The sequence below is a fragment of the Moschus berezovskii genome, chromosome 22, assembly GCF_049115385.1.
Source record: "Moschus berezovskii isolate FMDL1 chromosome 22, NW_MosBer_1.0, whole genome shotgun sequence".
Lineage (NCBI taxonomy): Eukaryota > Metazoa > Chordata > Mammalia > Artiodactyla > Moschidae > Moschus > Moschus berezovskii.
The window spans coordinates 62,335,211-62,348,499 of NC_142481.1; the positions used below are offsets into that span (position 1 = coordinate 62,335,211).

At 57.8% G+C, this 13,289-nt stretch overlaps 1 protein-coding gene across 2 annotated transcripts; it reads left to right on the forward strand.

The window, feature by feature from the left end:
* Positions 1-1,075: 1,075 nt before the first annotated feature.
* Positions 1,076-12,886, forward strand: LOC129546280 (C-type lectin domain family 18 member A-like). Of its 2 annotated transcripts, none has more exons than XM_088830307.1 (12): positions 1,076-1,214; positions 1,676-1,845; positions 3,853-4,092; positions 8,618-8,715; positions 9,114-9,235; positions 9,357-9,464; positions 9,830-9,922; positions 10,233-10,339; positions 10,647-10,776; positions 11,131-11,227; positions 11,974-12,065; positions 12,478-12,886. In XM_088830307.1, the coding sequence occupies exons 1-12, from the start codon at positions 1,076-1,078 to the stop codon at positions 12,513-12,515; spliced, it is 1,434 nt and encodes a 477-aa protein (XP_088686433.1). In that variant the 3' UTR covers positions 12,516-12,886. The 2 variants fall into 2 exon arrangements, with proteins under 2 accessions (XP_088686433.1, XP_088686434.1); XM_088830308.1 differs by having other exon boundaries at positions 1,754-1,845.
* The last annotated feature ends 403 nt before the right edge of the window (positions 12,887-13,289 follow it).

Genomic DNA, 13,289 nt, shown 5'->3' on the forward strand with positions numbered 1-13,289 from the left:
CCTGGCCTGGCCCAGGGTTCAGGGGTCACACAGACTCCAGGGGGAGAAAGCACCTGGCCGGCAGGCCTGTGCCCTGGGAATGGCTGAGTAACTGTTGGTCTGCCCGAGGGGAATGTGGGCTTTCAGCCACGGCTGGTGGGACACACTTTTATTTTCTAGGAGCTGTGAGCACCTTCCAGCTGATTCTGCCAAGACCCTGCCAGGCCGGTGTAGTCGGGCTCTGGAGCACCAAGGCAGCTGGCGGCCCTCCTGCCTGTGGGCCCGGAGGTTGACTTGTTCCCCAAGGACTGCAGCCAGGCAGGAGCATCACGTGCTCCCCGCTTTCCCCGCTCCAGGCTGTCAGTCACGTGGGTGGGGGCACCAGGGCTGGGGCCCAGCCCTCACACTGCTCAGAGGGACCATCCTAAGGCACCCATGGAGCAGCCCCCGCCCACTCCCCTACAAAACCACCACCCTGGTGCCCCCACCCACCAGTGGCACCTGACTGGTGTGTGGTTACCACCTGCTTATGTTTAATTCATGGCTGGGGGTTGGGACAAGCTTCCCAAGAAAGGAAAGATTTCCCGTGGGGTCTTGCCCAGTTCCTGCCCGCCCACAGGGCACGAGGCCCCAGCCTCCCTGGGCCAAGGGCTGGAAAGAGAAGCTGCTGATGAGCCTGGAGGACACTATTCCAGCCTGGGCATTGCTATTATTCGTTAATCTGCAGCCCTGGAATGTCTGTGGGCCAATCAGCAGTGTCTCTGAGGGCTCCCCGAGGGCTCCAATAATCCTGCAATGATTAGCAGGGGCCACGGGGGTCACTGCGAACCACTCAGTAGGTTGGTCGACTGGCTGTTGGCGGGCGGGCAGGCGGGCAGGCCCACAGCCAGGGGAGGGAGGGCGCCCGGGATGGGAGTTGTCTGCCTCCTTCCATGCCAGCGCTGACAACGGGGGCTGTCCGGACACCGATTACTCAGCAGCCTCCTCTTTGTCTGCCAGCCCCGTGCGACTCCTCAAGATTGTGAATAGCTCTGTCCAGTCTGGGAAGCGAGCTGGACTGCTGAGCCAGGCCGAGCCCAGAGCCACCACCAGGCCCATGCCGAGGCTGGGGCCCTCACCCAGGCCTGGAGGCCACCAGCCTGGCCTCCTGCCCTTGCTCCTGGCTCTCCTTGGCACAACTTGGGTGGGAGTGCAGCCACTCCAGCTGCAGGAGCAGCAGGTTCCAACGCCTGGAGGTAAGGCAGCCGTAGGGTGAGGAAAACATGGCGATGCTCTGAGGGTCCCAGGGGTCTTCCGGGAGCCAATTCCCAGGCCTGAGCCCAGGGCAGGCTGGTGCCGTTGAAAGAGCCACCCTGGAACATTCCGGGGGCCTGAGAGGGGTGCAGGAGGATGGAGCCCGGCCAGGAGAATGAAGGGGTGTGGGCCCCGGGGCGGGGGGAGGAAAAACAAGGAGGTGCTCTGCGAGCCGCAGGGGAGACTGGCTGAGAGGAGCCCCAGGCAAAGGGGCTCCCGCCCCGCCGCGCGCCCAGCCCCCCGGGGCACAGCCCCTCGGTCCCCCACCCCAGCTCTTAGCCTCCTTTACACCCACACCTGTTGTGTCAGTCCGCCCCTTTCTCTGCCGCTCTCCTTCTCCCCATCCCTCCGCTCCGGTCCCTCCATGTGCCCATCTGCCCCCTCTGGGGTTTTGCTCCGTGAGTGCAGGGCTGCACCTCATTGCGCTGCGGTGGCCCCAAGGGCCGCTGCCCAGGTGGCCTGACCTTGTCTCCCACCGCAGTCCTGAGCAAGAAGGAGAGCTTCCTCCTCATCTCCCTGCACAACCGCCTGCGAAGCCGGGTCCACCCGCCTGCGGCCAACATGCAGAGAATGGTGCGTACCCGCCCTGCTCGCGGGGCGGAGGGGTGACCCTGACGGGCGGGAGGCCGTGCTGCGGCCAGGGCCCTTGCACCCCTGGCCCACGGCGGGCCGGCAGCGCCTGGTCACGGGGAGAGCCAAGGCTCCTCCCGGAAAGTCAGCCCTCCGGGTTTGCTTGCATCCCTTCCCGTTGCCCTGGAGACCAGAAGACATGGATGGAGCGGGGTCCCCTCCCCCGGGAAAGCGGAGGTCACAAAGGCGTCCTAGCGGGACGGGAGGCTCGTCGGGGCGGAAAAGGCAGCCCGCTGGGCGTGGGCGGGGGTCTTGTGTGCGACCCAACCCCGCTTCTGCAGCGGTTTGTCCAGGCGACCAGGAGGGGCCCCTTCACCCGGGCCAGGGACGGGGTGCAGGGTCTCCCAGCACTCCCTCGGGGCTGCGGGGTCGGAGGTGTCACCTTGGGGCCCCCCAGTACGGCCCCCGGCTGCCCCCGCCCACGTAACGGTCCAGGGAGCGAGCGGGGAGCAGCGTGGGGCCGGCCAGGTTCCCCCTGGCTGCTTCCCACAAACTCCTCCGAGGCTGCGCGGCTGCGGCGACCTTGAGCGCTCGGGGTCAGGTTCCCAGGAGGCGGGGGGGCGGGTCGCCTCTCCCCTTTCCCGCCTCTGAATGCGCTCAGCCCCGCCCCGGGGGCCCAGGTCCTGGTTCCCGACTCCCACACGCGCAGCCCTAGTGCCGGAGTGAGGGTGCTTCTGGTCAGGCCCTGCTCTTCCCACGGCCCTGTGCCTGAGTCTAAGAAAAGAGCACCTCATTAAAAACTCAAGTGAAGCCCCACGGCTCAGCCTCTGTCACACGCACAACTCTGGCCCTGGGCACCCACGGGAGGCTGAGGCCCTGAGGGGCCGGTGCAGCCCCTATCAGCGGTGAAATCACAACCGCCGTCTGCTGGGGTCAGGCCCTAGGGGCAGCACATTGCTCCCTGCAGCCATGTAATCCTCACACCATCTTATCCTGTGGGTACCTTATTATCCCCCTCTTTTTTTGGCCCTGCCGCATGGCTTGTGGGATCTCAGTTCTCCCACCAGGGACTGAAAAGGCCCTGAAAACCCAGAACCCTAACCACTAGGCAACCAGGGAGCTCCCACCTTACTATCTCATTTTACAGAAGAGTATGTTGGGTCTCATGGAGATTAGGAGACGGCTGGAGGTCACACAACTGGAATGAGGTGGCAGGGCTGGACCAGGGCATGACGACAGAGTGACACATGTCATCTTGGTTGCTGAGGCCCCTGTTTCAGAGGAGGGGGCTGGTGGATGGGGGCAGGGACCCCTGGTTGGGGAGAGCGGATTGGGTCCACTCCAGAGAGCTCTGCCTGCTGAGGCCAAAGCCCGGAGGCCCCGGAGACCTCTTACACCCTCTCAGGTCCGGTTTCCCAGCTGGAACCCCTACACACTGCAAAACCAGAATTAGGGAATAAGACACAGCAACACGGCTGTGACAACTTCTTACATCACAGAAGGGACGCCAAGAGGAAGCCTTTCTGACAATGACCAGGGCCAGGTTCACCTAGCACAGAACCAGCTCGGAAGGAAGCCTTGGGCACGGCAGAGCTCACATTGGGGAAGGGAAACATTATAGTAGGGGCCCACCCCATCACCTGGGCTAGCGCTCGCCGCCAGGAACACCCGGCCTGTTAGTGGGGTGGAGTCCTGGGCAGGGCCTGAGGGTGCCATCACCGGAGGCGCTCAGTGCTGGGCGAGCCGGGCTCTGGGGTGGGGGCACCAGATGGGCAGGTGGCTTTCCCACAGCCTGGAGCGCCCCCTGCAGGTCCTGCCTGCCTTTTCCTGGCCCCGAGAAAGCGGGCGAAACCAGCTCAGAGCGCTCAAGCCGCCAAGCGCGACCCCTGCTCGAGGGCTATCCTTGTAGGCGCGGCCTCTGGTTCTAACGCGGGGCGGGGCGGGGGTGGGTCAGTCGGGCCTGGCCCGGGGCCCCTACCGATGCTGCTGTGTGTGCCCCCCGCCCCCCAGGACTGGAGCGACAGCCTGGCCCGGCAAGCCCAGGCCCGGGCGGCCCTCTGCGGTGCCCCCGCCCCGAGCCCGGCCTCCGTCCCCCGGGCCGCCCGGCACGTGGGCTGGAACGCGCAGCTGCTGCCCGCGGGCTCCGCGGCCTTCGCGCACGTGGTGGGCCTGTGGTTCTCCGAGGGGCGGCAGTACAGCCACGCGGCGGCCGAGTGCGCCCCCAACGCCACCTGCGCCCGCTACACCCAGGTGAGGCCGGCCTTCAGCCCTGGGCCCCTGCCCTGCTGGGCTGCTCGGAGTGTCTACAGTTTGTCCTAACACTGATGGTCGCTTCTCCTCCCGTTAGTTGTCCTTTTTTTCAGCTTTAAACGTGAAATATTTCAAAACTGAATCAAATAACGGACTCCCTCTTGCCCACTCTACACTTCACGGAATTCTCCAGGCCAGAATACTTGAGGGATGGGGTCGCAGAGTCGGACACAACTGAGCGACTTGCACTTTCTTACCCACTACCTAGATTTAGACAATGTTAACTATATTTGTGGTTTTTTAAAATAATTTATTAAAAAAAATAAAGCTAAGCAAAAACCCCCCTCTTCCACTCACCTCTGTCCCTCCCCAGAGATATATTTCCTGACCTCCAGAAGTCCAGGTGGATCACCCCCTTCCCCAAGCATGTTTCCTTTTTTTCTCCCCTCCACAAAATTGTTCATATCTTCGCTATGACTGGTGTCCTTTAGGTGCCAAGGTCCAGCCCTGAAAAACACAGGCAAAATCTCAAGCAATTTCCCTGACCAGGGATCAAACTGTGTCCCCTACACTGAAAGCACCCAGTCCTAACTGCTGGACTACAGGGAATTCCCCCAAGCATGTTGGAATAACTTTGCTACACGTGGAAGGGTTTTGATGCCTTTTCTCCTTATGCAAGTGGGTTGTGTGTTATTAAATCCTACTTAAGTGCTCTCTGCTGCTGCTGCTAAGTTGCATCAGTCGTGTCCAACTCTGTGCGACCCCATAGACGGCAGCCAACCAGGCTCCTCTGTCCCTGGGATTCTTCCAGGCAAGAGTACTGGAGTGGGGTGCCATTGCCTTCTCCAAGTGCTCTCTAAATGTATCTAAATGTACACTTCCTTTTGCCATTTGTGTTTATCACTTCAGATCACGTTTGTAAGATTTACTTCCATTGATTTGAGCAAGCATGGGAGATTCACTATGAATAAACTACAATTTGGGGGCATCTGGGGTTAATTTTTTTTTTCTATTCCAAGTCACAGCACAACACATAAATCCCAGCTCAAGCCCTCTTGCACACATGGGTCCAGAGTTCCTCTAAGAGAGCAGTCCCCATCCTTTTTGGCATCAAAGACAGGTTTTGTGAAAGACAGTTTTTCCACAGACTGGGGTTGAGGGAGATGGTTTCCAGATGATTCAAGTGCATTGCATTTCTTGTGCGCTTTATGTCTATTATTATTACATCAGCTTCACCTCAGATCATCAGGTACTAGATCCTGGAGATTGGGGACTCCCACCCTAGGATACACTTAGAAGGGAAGTGGCTGGATCAGAGGGAGCACGCACCTGCAGCCTTGCTCCGTGCTGTGAAAGTGGTGTCCCCTGCTCCACTGCTATCCACAAACCAGTTCTCACTTCCCAGTACTGTCAGCTCCTTAATTTTTGCCAACTCGATGCTGTGGAACACCACCTCATTCTGTTTTTAATTTCCATTTCTCTGATGACCTGTGAGACTGAGCCTCTTCTCTGTTCTGCTTCATTGCTGGTTAATTTCATCTTTCCTTTAATGATTTATAAGCACCTTTTCTATATTCTTTATACCTTTGTTGGTCATATTGGTTGCAGATACTTTTTTCTAACACATGGCTTGTGTTTTCTCTTTGCTTATGTGACTTTTATAAGAAATCTTCAGAGAAGTTTAATATTAATGTAATCAAACACCGCGTGCTTTTCATTATGGCTCACCATTTGTTGTATTGTGTTTAAGAAATCCTATTCAACTCTGACATCAGGAGGATATTCTTTCTTTTCTTCCAAAGTTTAAACGTTTTCCTTTTTTCATATTGAAGTCATTAAGCCACCAGGTGATGTATAATTTCATTTTATATATATATTTTTTACTTCTGTATTAAGTATAGACTCTTTCCCCCACGAACTCTAATGCCATCTCCGTCATATACCAAGCTCCCATATCTTGAGTTCTCTTTCTGTTGCTTTCTTTTTAATTACTCTGTACATATGTGCTTTAATTATTATGGCTTCATAAAAAGTTTTTTGACAGGAAAATCCCCCACATTAATTGTTGTTCAAAAGTTTCCTGGCTATTCTTGATTCTTTCTACCAATTTTTTCATATGAACTTAATAAGTAGCCTTTATAGACATTTCTTTCCAATCTAAGTTTGTTAAGGATTTTAAAGTCATACTCTAATATTATTTCTCACATATGTTGTCCGGTTTCCCAGCACCATTTATTGAATAGACTGTCTTTTATACATTGTATATTCTTGTCATGGCTCATTTTGTTTCATCTATAGCCCATTTCCCTTTCCTCCCATATTATTTTTAAGCAAATTTTAGACTTATAATTTTATCCATAAATAAGCATATATGTCTAAAAGATAACTTTTTCACTCCACACTTTACCAATGTAGAGGGCCCAGGTTCAATCGCTGGTCAGGGAACTAGATCCCACATGCCACAACTAAAAACAGCTTTCTAAAAAGTAATCAAAATACCAACATTAATATATATTTTTAAATGTTAACTCTTCCCTGCCTTCCTACTTGCAGGACTGGAATTCATCTATGTACCATCTGTTACAATAGTTAATCGAACACTAAAATACTTATGTATTAGTAAACAGTTGTTATCCCATGTTCCCAGAAGGTACCTGTCCTAGCCTCTTCCCTGGGACACCTAGGATTTCTCCTATATCTAGAATCAGAGCGGGTGTATTTGTCACAGTAGTGGGTCTCTAGGATCCTGCTCCAGCCCAGCGTCTATTCTGATTGACAAGCCACTGGACCACCAGGGAAGTCCCTCCATTATGTTGTCATCTTTGATTTTGAAGTGTATACTTAAATTTCCTAACTAGGTTTTCTCCCTTTTTGTTATTTAGTCACTAACTCATGTCCGACTCTTTTGCGACCCCATGGACTGTGGCCCACCAGGTTTCTCTGTCCATAGGATTTCCAAGGCAAGAATACTGGAGTGGGTTGCCATTTTCCTTCTCCAGGGAATTGTCCCAACCCAGGGATCAAACCCAAGTCTTCTACATTGGCAGAAAGATTCTTTACCGCTGAGTGAGCAGGGAAGCCAGGTTTTCTCCTTTACTTACTTCTAAATTACTTCCTCTAGATTTTATTGTGTTGAATTCATAGAATGTGATCTGTATGACACTGGTTATCTGGTAGTTATTGAATCTTGCTTTGCAGCTATTAGGCTTCCCTGAGAGCTCAGTTGATAAAGATTCTGCCTTCAATGCAGGAGACCCCGGTTGATTCCTGGGTTGGGGAGATCTGCTGGAGAAGGGATAGGCTACCCACTCCAGTATTCTTGGGCGTCCCTCGTGGCTTAGCTGCTAAAGAATCTGTCTGCAATGCAGATCTAGGATCAGTTCCTGGGTTGGGAAGATTCCTCGGAGAAGAGAAAGGCTATCCACTCCAGTATTCTGGCCTGGAGAATTCTATGGACTGTATAGTCCATGGGGTCACAAAGAGTCAGACAGGACTGAGCAACTTTCACTTTCACTTTGCTGTTTAGTGAGGGATCAATGTCTGCAAAATTCCATGCACTCCTAAAAAGAATGCACATTCTCTACCTGTTGGAGACATATATATGATTACACGGGCATATCTCCTGCCCTCATACTGGTCATTTTTAGTAGCTACCGGAGTTTGCTGGGCTATTCTTGGGTATTGACCATTTGTATTATTTCCAAGTGGTCACTGATTCTAATACTTTAAACCTAAATTTTGAATATTATTAAAAACCTGTATCAGGTAGCTATTGCTGCCTGACACACTATCCCAAAATTTAGCATCCTATGATTTTGCAGGTTAGCAGTTTGGGTTGGGCTCGGTTGGGCATTTCCTCTGGTCTTGGTGGCGCTCACTCTTGCAACCGCAACCAGCTGCTGGGCTGGCTAGCAGCTGGCTGTCCACCGTGGCCTCAGTGGATCATATCTGCCCTCTAAGGTTTTTCAGCCTCCAGCAGGCTTGTTCACACGGTGGCTGAGCATGGCAGAGAATGAGTGGAAACTGCAGGGTCTCCTGAGACCTAGGTTTAAAACGCAAGACTCTCATTTCTCCGGCATTGTGTTGAGCAACACAAGCCATGGGGCCAGCCATTTTCGAGGCGTGGGAGACTCCTCCTCTGATGCAAAACTGCATTTCGTAAAGGCTGTGCTGTGGGGGGCGTGGCGTGTCGGGGCCATTTCTGCAGCCGCCACAGGCCTTTCCGTCAGGTCTCCCTGTTGCCACTGTCCTCCAGCCATCAGCCTCCCCGCCCTTCAGGCATCTGCGGACCCAGCTTCCCACCCAGGAGGCCTTTCTAGACCATTCCTACCCATCCTTATAGCCCTGCCCAGCACAGCTGCTGTCCTCCTGGGGTCCCCAGGGAGGTGACAAAACTGTTTATCTGCCTGGTTTGGGGCAAAAGTGCCTGCCCTCCCCGGGGGAGCATCCTGCAGGCTGCAGGTCCCCAGACTGGGAGTGGAGGGGGGCCCACGACGGGGTGTCTGAGACTCCATGTTTCCTGCAGCTCGTGTGGGCCACCTCGAGCCAGCTGGGCTGTGGGCGGCACCTCTGCTCTGGGACCCAGGGCGAGCTGGAATCCTTTGTCTGCGCCTACTCTCCTGGGTAAGCCCCCTGCATGGCAGAGCCCTGCCGTCTCCTGCTGGGCTGCAGGGCAGGGGTGCTCTCAGCCAGGGTGAGACACCCACACACACACCCATAGGTCTTTACTCCTGGGTCTGCACCCCTGGTGGGAGAGGGCAGCACACAGGATTCTGGCCATGCAGAGCGTGACTTCTTCTCAGTCGCCCCCTTCCTGGGAGCACCACCCTACATTCAGGAAATCTGCCCAGTATTCGTTTGGAGGTCATCTTTTCTCTCCTAGGAAATCTTCCTGTCTCACCCAGCTCCCTGACTCCCTGGTGGGGCAGGGGGGAACTGACAGGGGCTGGGGGGCAGGCAGCAGGGCCTGTCCCTGCCACGCCCAAGGCCAGGTCCTTGCAGCCCTCCACTTGCTTTCGCAGAGGGAACTGGGAGGTCAACGGGAAGACCATCGTCCCCTACAAGAAGGGTGCCTGGTGTTCACTCTGCACGGCCAGCGTCTCAGGCTGCTTTAAAGCCTGGGACCACGCAGGGGGGCTCTGTGGTAAGTGTCCCCACCAGCTGGCCTGAGGCTGTCCTGGAAGCCCTGGCCCTCGGCACCCAGGGAGGTACCGGCCTGGCCTGCCTGGAGGAGGCCTGCTCAGCGTTCCTTTCCGTCTGACCAGAGGTCCCCAGGAACCCGTGTCGCATGAGCTGCCGGAACCACGGCCATCTCAACGTCAGCACCTGCCACTGCCGTTGTCCCCCCGGCTACACAGGCAGATACTGTCAAGGTGAGGGGCACCTGGAGCCCGGTCAGGGCACCTGGGTGAGTGAAGCACGCACAGCATATCCCCATCCAGTAGGCATCCACTGAGCACCGACTGTCCGCCAGACCCTGAGCCGTGCAGGGGATTGCAAGTGAAACGGATCTGGCCCATAGGCTCTGGGAGGGCGCAGAGAGGGCAGCTGAGGATCCCGGCTGGATTCCTTTCCCACCCATCCCCCAGCTCCGTGACCACGAGCAGCTCCTCCCCCAGCTCTGATTCGCTTCTCTCGACAAGATCAAACCAAAGATGCCAAACAGCACAGAGAAGCCCCGGGGGTGCTCGTGCTGGGGTTGGCATCCGCGCACATCCTCCGCCCCCCATCCTGGCAGTGCGGTGCAGCGTGCCATGCGTGCACGGCCGGTTCCGGGAAGAGGAGTGTTCCTGCGTCTGTGACGTCGGCTTCGGGGGAGCCCAGTGCGCTAGTGAGTCCCGCCAGGCCCGCCCTGGACCCCTCGGTGAGGGCTGGGTCCCGCCCGGACCAGCCCACAGACGCCCATGGTGTGCACTCGCCCACTCCCTGAGTGAACTTGGCCATGGTGCGGGGTCTTTAATCGCAGAAACAGCGCTGCTGCAATCACAGATTATCTTTTTTGAGAGAGAGAGCTGGTTGTGACATATTTACCCGCGTGGAGCAGGTGGCCGGGGAATGGGCACCCTGAGCCTAACACCCTGCAGGACAGGAAGGGCGACTGCTCTGAGGTCCCACACACAGTCAGGCTCCCCTCCTGCCAGCCAAGGTGCGCTTTCCCTTCCACACCTGCGATCTGACGATCGACGGAGACTGCTTCACGGTATCCTCGGAGGCAGACACCTACTATGGCTCCAAGATGAAATGCCAGGTAACAGCTCACCCCGCTTCCCGGCGCCGCCCCTGGGCCCAAGCCCGGGCTCTTAACGGAGGGACCTTGGATTAAGAGATGCATTCCTTCGACCTTTCAACTTTCTAATGCTGGCAAGCAATCCCGATGTATTTAGGACACTAAGCAGGTGAAACAAACCCTTCCCAGGCTGGGACCCTGCCAGAGGAGATGGGGATGGCTGGCTGGGGACATAGGTTTGACGTCCGTGGCCACGGTGGGTGGCGGGAGGGACAGGAGGGTCTGGCCTGCACTCTGGGGCCAGCGTGACCTGGAGTGGGGGTTACAGGGCAAGGGCGGGGTGCTCGCCCAGATTGAGAGCCAGAAAGTGCAGGACATCCTGGCCTTCTACCTGGGCCGCCTGGAGACCACCAACGAGGTGACCGACAGTGACTTTGAGACCAGGAACTTCTGGATCGGTGAGTGCCTGGGTGCCGTGGGGGCGTGTGTGTGCTCCTGTGCGATGCTCGATGCTCGTGGGGCTGGGACACCCACGCCCCTTCAGGGATCTGGGCTGCGGTAACCCGGAGCCCTGCCAGCGGTCAGGGCGTGGTGAGGGCTCGGAACCTGGAATGGAGCCAGCAGTCAGGCTGATGTGTCCCCTCCCTGGGGATAGAGCTGACAGAGAGGAGCCAGAAGTGCTGGGAACGGGGTCTGAGGGCGGGGGGCCCACTGGGCATCGGGCAGCAGGCTCCAGGCAGGCCCTCAGCCCAGGGAGCGGGTGGGGTCCAGGGACCTTGGGTGCAGGGCCAACCTTGGCTGCTGTGGCTCAGGGCTCACCTACAAGAGCGCCAAGGACTCCTTCCGCTGGACCACGGGGGAGCAGCAGAACTTCACCAGCTTCGCCTTCGGGCAGCCGGACAACCAGGGGTGAGCCCTCCGCTGCCCACCTTCCCACTGGGGCCTGCGTGCTGAGCCCTCAGACACGACCAGACCCCCCACCCACCTGCCTTCTGCCCAAGCACCCGGTGCAGGCGCGGCTGTGTGTGGGCCAGGTGCTAGATGAGGCACGTTCCTGACCCAGGGCTCACGTAAAGAGACCCCAGAAGGCTGCATCCCCGCACCGTCCCCATTGTCCCCTCAGCTGCCTCTCCTCTCCCTCCTATCTACCCTGCCCTGCCCCCGCGCCCCCTCCGCCTGCATCAATACGCTGATGCTGCCCTCCGCTGGCAACCCCCGAGCATCAGCCCGCACACTGGTCTGCCCACCAGCCACCCTGCACCGCCTAGCCTTCAAAGCCCAGGGTGCCCGGGGCGGGGGTGGAGGTGGTCAGGCTGTGTTCTCACCGAGATTCCCAAGCGCCCCCACCTCTCCTTGACCTCCCTGAGGGCAGCCCTGCCAGGCCTGGGCCTGCCCCCAGATGGCTCGGCCAGGTGGGAGGAAGTTCACAGCCCGTCTGCACCCACCGAGGGGTGGCGGCAGGGCCTGGGTGGCGGGCGTGGCCGCAGGCAAGGCGCCCCCTGAGAAGGGAGGAGCTGGAGCGGCTGGAGGAGCAGGTGTGGTGATCGGGTGGCAGGGGTGGGGGGCTCCGAAGGTGGCCCCGGGAGAGGGCTTGGAGCCTCTCCCCGCCTCCCGTCTCCCTCCTCTGCCTGAGCACTCGCCACCTCGGCCCGCAGGTTTGGCAACTGCGTGGAGCTGCAGGCATCGGCTGCCTTCAACTGGAATGACCAGCGCTGCAAAACCCGCAACCGCTACATCTGCCAGTTTGGTGAGAGCCTTCCCGTGGATCCCTGCCCTGGCCCCTGTCGCCGGGGGTGTGCGGGTGACAGCTCTGCAGTGTCTGCACACCAGACCACCGGAGGCTATCCTGCCCATCCTGGGCCTGCAGGCCCCTGGAGCCCGGGGCGGGAGAACTACAGCCGGCCGGGGATTTCTCAAAGTCCTTTGCCTCCGACCACTAAGACCACTAAAGCCGTCACACGGGGCCCTGCTGGGTGCGCCCTGGTTCCCTTGAGTGCCGTGAACTGTGAGGGTGGAGGTGAAGCCTCGCTTGGCCCTGCAGCCCCTGCTGGGGGATCTCGAGCTCCCTGGGGGTCCCGTGGAGGCCATTTCTGCACCTGGTGCGGCAGGGCCCCATCCCAGGACAGTCACTGGCCCTTGTTCTTCCTCTTCCTTTCCAGCTCACGAGCACATCTCCCGCTGGGACCCAGGGCCCTGAGGTTTAGCTGTGCCCCTCCCCAGCCAGCGCCTGGGTGCACAGCCCCTCGGGTCCGCCTGCCCTCCCGTGTAGAACCAGGGCCTGGCTGGGACTGCGGCCAACAACCAAAGAGGTCTCAGACCTTGCAGGACGTCAGGCGGGGTACAAGCGAGGCCAACAGAGTCTGGTGGAGGAGGAGGGGAGTCTGGGTGCCCCCACCCCCCCCAGCCTGCTTTTGATCAGGAAGATGGGGCTTAATCAGGCCCTGAAACAGGAGTCCGGACCAGCAGGGAGAAGAGCCTGGTCCGGTCCACCCAGGCTGGACCCTCTGGGGCAGATGGAGGCTGCTCCCCGCCCACAGTGCACCCTACAAAGGATTAAACTAAGTTATGGATGAGCCAGACTTGCACATGCTCATTGTGAGTGGGGGATTCAGACGACCCAGAATGGTTCCGGCAGACCGGCCTCCTCCCACCCACCCTGCTCCCTGCTCACCCACAGGATCCAGACCACCCTCCAGAGGTTTTCAGACCCTCGGTCCTGAATAACACGCAGACTCAGGAGCCTCACTCGCACCCCTGACTTCTAGCCCCTCTCACCTCTGCCTCTGTGGGCTTTGGTTTCTGTTCACACCTCCCCCTTTATTCTTATGACTGCTTTTCTGCAGCTCTTCTTTCTTTGTGATTACCTGAATTTATGGCCCCACGGCATCCCTGTTTCAAGGGTGGTGAGAGGGTGAGTCCCAGCAGGCACTACCATCCGTGTCCAGAATGCCACATGGCTGCTTGTGCCAAT